This window comes from Pangasianodon hypophthalmus, chromosome 4, assembly GCF_027358585.1.
Source record: "Pangasianodon hypophthalmus isolate fPanHyp1 chromosome 4, fPanHyp1.pri, whole genome shotgun sequence".
Taxonomy (NCBI): Eukaryota; Metazoa; Chordata; class Actinopteri; order Siluriformes; family Pangasiidae; genus Pangasianodon; species Pangasianodon hypophthalmus.
In genome coordinates this window covers 4,953,958-4,960,355 of record NC_069713.1, presented here as the reverse complement: position 1 = coordinate 4,960,355, position 6,398 = coordinate 4,953,958, and the positions used below count along the sequence as shown (strand labels likewise).

The 6,398-nt window shown below is 36.9% G+C and overlaps 1 protein-coding gene across 1 annotated transcript; it reads left to right on the top strand.

Annotated features, from left to right (window-relative positions):
- Nucleotides 1-455: 455 nt before the first annotated feature.
- Nucleotides 456-2,918, top strand: LOC128318148 (myotilin-like). The gene is made up of 4 exons (XM_053233517.1): nucleotides 456-518; nucleotides 747-1,068; nucleotides 1,854-2,171; nucleotides 2,487-2,918. Exons 1-4 carry the CDS (start codon nucleotides 456-458, stop codon nucleotides 2,807-2,809), a joined length of 1,026 nt encoding a protein of 341 aa, XP_053089492.1. The 3' UTR covers nucleotides 2,810-2,918.
- Nucleotides 2,919-6,398: the final 3,480 nt, after the last annotated feature.

The following is a 6,398-nucleotide window of genomic DNA, read 5'->3' as shown; positions in this document are numbered from 1 at the left end:
CCTCATGGTGATCTTTAGGGTATCCATGTGGTACCATCCACAGTAACCTCATGGTGATCTTTAGGGTATCCATGTGGTACCATCCACAGTAAACTCATGGTGATCTTTAGGGTATCCATGTGGTAACATCCACAGTAAACTCATGGTGATCTTTAGGGTGTCCATGTGAGGCCTTCCTCACTAGAAGCAAATGATTTTCATGTGAAGGAGGCTTCAAGCAGAAGTTGGGCATCAGGATGGATCAGGCAGATTCGAAAGACAAAAGTAGTCAGTATCATCAGTATTTCAGGAGTAATAGAGAGAGAGAGAGAGAGAGAGAACACAGATTATTCGGTATGCTATTGTCCTATAATTGTTTATGAAGATGTACTTTGTGTGCACAGTGCAAGCAGGGACTCCAGCAAGACTAGCTATGACAGCATAACTAACAGTGAGAGTCAGAAGGTAACACAGACATGAGGGCGCCCTGGGACATGAAGTGTCCAGGTACTCCACCATCAACAAACCTTAGTGAACGCGTGAGAGTGGGGGGACGACAGCATCCACACATCCCAGTTTACCAAAACACTTTTAGTAAAAAAAGGCTTGACTAAACAAATAGGTTTTCAGCCTAGACTTAAACACTGAGACTGTGTCTGTGTCCCGAACGCTGATTGGAAGGCTATTTCATAACTGTGGGGCAGAAAGCTCGGCCCCCTGCTGTAAACTTCATTATTTGAGTTACAAACAAATTTCTTTATGTGTAGTTTATTAACAATAGATTTTTTGTAGGGAGTCCTAAAGCTGTCGTGTCCATAAAACCTGATAAAAATGTGTACATTGGAGAGAGAGTTACTCTCAGATGTGATGTACAGGAAGGAGGAGACACTGAGTGGACATACAGCTGGTATAAGAATAATGATAGACTCTACACAAAGAGAGGAGACAGAGTCTATACAGAAAACACAGTGCAGGAGGTCAGTATCAGGTCTGTTAGTGACTCTGACCATGGTAACTACACCTGTCGAGGACAGAGACGTGACTCTCAGAGCTCAGACATCGGTGATGCTGTTACACTGACTGTATCAGGTGAGTCTGTGGCAATATCTGGATTTTATAGCTTTACATTTACAGTATAATTGTGGTCAGTCAGTGTGATTAATAATACACAGCAAACAGTAAGACAGAAGGCAGTAAATCTCATTTTGTCTTGCTTCTGGCATTCATTAGATGATAATTTTAGAACTTAAGAAATGATAAAGTTTTATTTTGGAATTCAGTAACTTAGATTTGACCTAGACAATATAGTGCATACCAGTGATGGGGAGACAAAAACTACTACACAGTGTTCAGTGATTCAGTCAGGATTACAGTGAGAGGTAGATCAGGATTTTCACTTCTTTCACCACAGTTCTGAAATCAGGAGGACTGTTAATAAATACATTACATAACTATTCATGTTTCTTCTGTTATTCTAGAATAAATCTTGAAATATATAATTTTAAAAAGTATTTGTGGATGGAGAGATGTCAATGTAAAACAGTTGAGTTTGTGTTTATCAGGGAGAGATTCACTCTCCTATGTGACATACAGACTAGTAGATACAGATGATCCCACTTATTTAGCAGAAATAAACCACCCAGTGATGATGACAAGAAGAATGAGCACATTTCTAATGCCTAATCTAATGACTTAATGTAATTAGAGTTATATCCATATTTAATATTTGTTACTATTCCTGTTTAGATGATCTTTTAGACATGGCAAGATTGTTGTGTATAAAGTAAATAAATAAATAAATAAATATGTTGTGTATAAAATACATACATATATATATATAATTTAAGTATAATTTTGTATTTCCTGTGTAACAGAGAGACCACGGGCAGTACTGAGTGTATCTCCACAGAGCTGGCTGACTGAAGGAGACTCAGTGACTCTAAGCTGTGAGGTTACAAACTCCTCTACAGACTGGACATTCAGCTGGTACACAGTTGTTCTCTACAGAGACAATAATGGTCATATCAGCGCTAAAAAAAAGCTTCTCTCAGACAGCAGCAGAGGATCTGGAGGCTCCTACACTCTCAGTCTTGCTGCTCTTAACCACACAGGAGTTTATGCGTGCAGAGGAGAGAGAGAAGAACGACCCTCTTACACAAATTACAGCAATCTACAGCTACTATGGATCACTGGTGAGGAAAAATAACAACACTGGTGTGTTGGAGTGTTGAATATATATTCATAAATAAAGTAAAAACATTATGATAGCATTGATTTTAAAAATGGAGAATCACAGCTGCGCTAATGTTTGGTGTAAAACTCTTTATATTCACTTTCCTGAGTGAGGAATGTTTAAGTCAGTTGAATAGCCCTAAGCACTGGTAGACGATTATTCTCATTCAAATAGCACTGTTTAATTAAATGAGGTGTAAATGTGTTCAGTACAAGTTATGCCATGAAAACACAATCATAATAATACATGTGAATTATAATGTTCTGTGTTTAAGGTGAATCTCCTCCAGTCTCTCTGATCATCAATCCCAGCAGAACTCAACACTTCACTAAAGACTCTCTCTCACTCAGCTGTGAGGACCAGAGTAACTCTACTGAATGGACAGTGAGACGATACAAACACAGTAGAAGTGTGTCGAATTGTTCACGGTGGGGATCAGTTACAGGATCTACATGTAAAATCAGCTCCCTTTCCACATCACGCACTGGAGTTTACTGGTGTGAGTCTGAGTCTGGTGACATCAGTAATCCTGTCAACATCACAGTGCATGGTGAGTCTTCATTTAGTGTGTTTATTGTTAAAGGAAAGGGGAAATGATTTATTACAGAATATTCAGAACTCTGAGTTTGCAACTGGGAAAACTGATCAAGAAGAGACACTTACCTGGTTTATTTCAGTAAAGTTTTGAAAGTTCTGAATATTTTGTGAATTTAATATTACATGAAGACAGCAACAGAATGGCCCAGTCGAGTTTCTCTCATGAGCTGAATCAGTTACGGTAGAGCAGGTAAAACACTGAATGAGGCTGTAATGCGGCGCTACACAACTCTAGTTTTACACTCCTTATCTAAAGAGTTTTCATCCAATTCAACACCACAAAACACAAACACACTAATGAGTTTCACTGTGAAATCAAGCAGTAGTGTAAATTCTCTGTTCTAGATGGTGATGTGATCCTGGAGAGTCCTGTCCATCCTGTGACTGAGGGACATCCTCTGAGTCTACGCTGTTTATATCGCAACACAAATTCCTCAAACCTCCGAGCTGATTTCTATAAAGATGGATCAGTTCTCCAGACACAGACTACAGGAGAGATGATCATCCAAACTGTCTCAAAGTCAGATGAAGGTTTCTACCACTGTAAACACCCAGAGAGAGGAGAGTCACTGAAAAGCTGGCTCTCAGTCAGAGGTGAGAAACCTTGTGAGAAATCTTTTTATTTGATTCTCTTTTTAATAACACAGTTTAGATGTACAGTGTTTAAAAGCGTAAAAACCTGCTCTCTTTCTTTCCTCATTCTCAGGTTCTAGGTTCAGTATTGGAAAAGTAGGAGTGACAGTGGGACTGAGTTTGGCCTTCTTGTTCAGCGTTTTATTAATCTTTATGATCCTGCTTTGGTTCTGGAAAATAAACAAAGGTCTGATAACTGCTTTAGATAAGTTATATAAAAGGCAATACTTAGACTATAGAGCATAGAGTATAAAAAAAATATTGATTTATATGGGAATATTAACTTGAGAAAAAGGGCTTGTTTAGAAGATTTGACACATTGAAATTAATATGGCCAGAGTCCTAATTACAGTCTACAGTATTAAACAATGTAACTAAAATGTAGATTGTGTAATAAATAAAACAGTGCTTTCCAGTATTATATATCTAATATAGTTAGATATAGTTAGAATTGTCTAACTACATTGTTATTAGCACTATATCCATATTGGAAATTTGTAACTACTCCTCATTGTTTAGTAGTTTTTTGGAGTTTCTTTGTTTATTATGCTTTAATCAGTTCTGTGTAAAATAAAATGTTTCTGTAACTATTTACACCCTGTTCAGATGTAGAATCTGTCTCCCTCTACAGGAAAGCAGCAGAAAACCAATGAGACATCAGAGCAGAATCAGAGCCGGTCAGGAGCTGAAGACTCTCAGTCAGGACACACACCACTTCAGGCTGGTCAGACACTGTCTCAGTGACTGTTTTGTTTCTACATCTGTTCATAAAATATCTTTTTAGAAGTTTTTTAGCATTTTTCTGAGAATCTTTGCTCTGTTTTCAGTAGGAAGTGCTAATATTTATGCCATTGTGGATCAGGCAGATACGAGTGGAACAGGTAGCTTTATATCAAGCGTTTCCTCTTGTATTAGGAGACTTAACTATAGATTAACTCTATACAGTAAAGTACAGAAGTGTCTTGTAGTGATTAACACACTGCACTGTGTTCAGGTGAAGGTGCAGCTGAAAGCAGTGAAGCCACTTACGCACAGGTCACAAAGAAAAAGAAGGCAAAGAGGAACAACGGTACAGTATTTTTAATGCTACAACATTTCATGTAAACTACAAGTGGGACAGTCTCCAATATATTCAGTCATCTATTACACTGACAATCTTCGTCCTGAAAAGATGCCACATGTTGAATGATAAAGGAATTATTCTTACTGTAGAAATGAGAATGGAGAATTCAGCCACACTGTGGTAGACGTGATGCTGTAATGACTAATGTATTATAAGGCTGGTGATCAGTGTGATGGTTTTGTTCTCTGCTGCTGCAGATGTTGATGCTGAACCCAGTGGTAATGATGTGACTTATGCTGAACTTGAAATAAAACCAAAGAAAAAATCTATGAGAAAAAAAGGTACAGATATAATCATTATATAACATGTTTAGATGGACTGAATTTTTTTTTTCTGGAGATTAATTCAAGATTTCTTGCTTCAATTAGAAAAAAACAGTGTGGGTACTGATACTGTATACTCAGAACTGAAGCTGAACATGAAGGTAAGACTGATTACAACAGTTTGTTATAAAATTTAAAAGACAAACCAAACACAAGTTGCATTACAAAAACATTAAAATGGTTGGGTTTACTCTTTGTACACAACACCCCACCTCCCAGAATCTTAGTTTTGTAGCTAGCTAGAGAACTTTCCATCATCTCATTTTACTTAGCCAGGTAGATATATTTGGCTATGAACATTCAAAGTACTTACTGATTTGTTGCAGCAGCCATTGATTCAAAAACGTAACTAGTTTGTAGCATCAGTATCAGGAGAAATATAACTAATTCTGCATCCAAATTTATCATTACATTTTTTAGATAGTTTTTCCCACATATTTGTGGATGCTGCTATTTAGCACTGAATTCTTCCACACTCTGAGCAGTAGAGATGCAGATTTTTTATAACTGAGTGGCAGGGGGTGGGGGGTTAGTGTGGAATCAGATGGGTAATGGCTGGTGTTGCATACCTGAACCTGGATTCCTGACCGGTATTTATGTGATCTCTTTCTTTCTCTGCAACATCAGAATTGACTGGACTGAACTTGACTATCCGGACTTCCAATTTGGTCATGTAAGGTTGGCCCAAAGCTGGGGACCATTTTGATCAGTGTTGGAGGGGGATGACACCACTTCAGTACAGCAGCATTGAAAAGAAATGTTTGGCCAGATTCAGTAGCACAGCTATGCAAACTGAAAGAGTAAATTATATACTTAAAAAATTTAATTCATTGGTGTACAGATTTCACACTGTGGTTTGAATGCTTCTAGTAGATGCCTTATGAAGTCCTATGATGTAAAATTGCTTTGTTTTCTCCTGCAAGTTGCTTATTTAATTTAAATATGCATTTATACATTCTAGTTTTCGGGAAATTATTTGGTAAAAATTTTACTCTCAATGCTTTACATTACATTCTTAACATTACCATTCCTCTGTCATGTGTCCTTTTTTAATGTTCCCTGTATTTTCAATTTATACATTAATTAAAATAATTTAATCAGTCACTCATGTCACACTGTCACTGATTTAAAGTTCTCTATTAGAAAAAGTGCACCATTTCATACGTGTTTATTTCAGTTTGTTTATGTAGAAGAACATTTTCTCATCAGTTTCAAGCTACATGCACAGTCCAAGAAAATTAAGGTCAAATGATTTTGCATAAAAACATTCTAGAAAGGTGGTTTTTGAATTCACAATGACAGTCTGACAATCTGTGGAGAAATTTAACACATCAGCATTTCACATCGCAGCAGCATTTACACATGAAGGATCTTCAATAAATGTCAATAAATCACAAACTGAGCTCAATTTTTCAGGGTGATAAAATCAGTTTAGACTGTTCTAGTGTCATGTAAGACATTTGTAATATTAGACCTTAGTATTAGACATTTAATATTACAGATTATTATA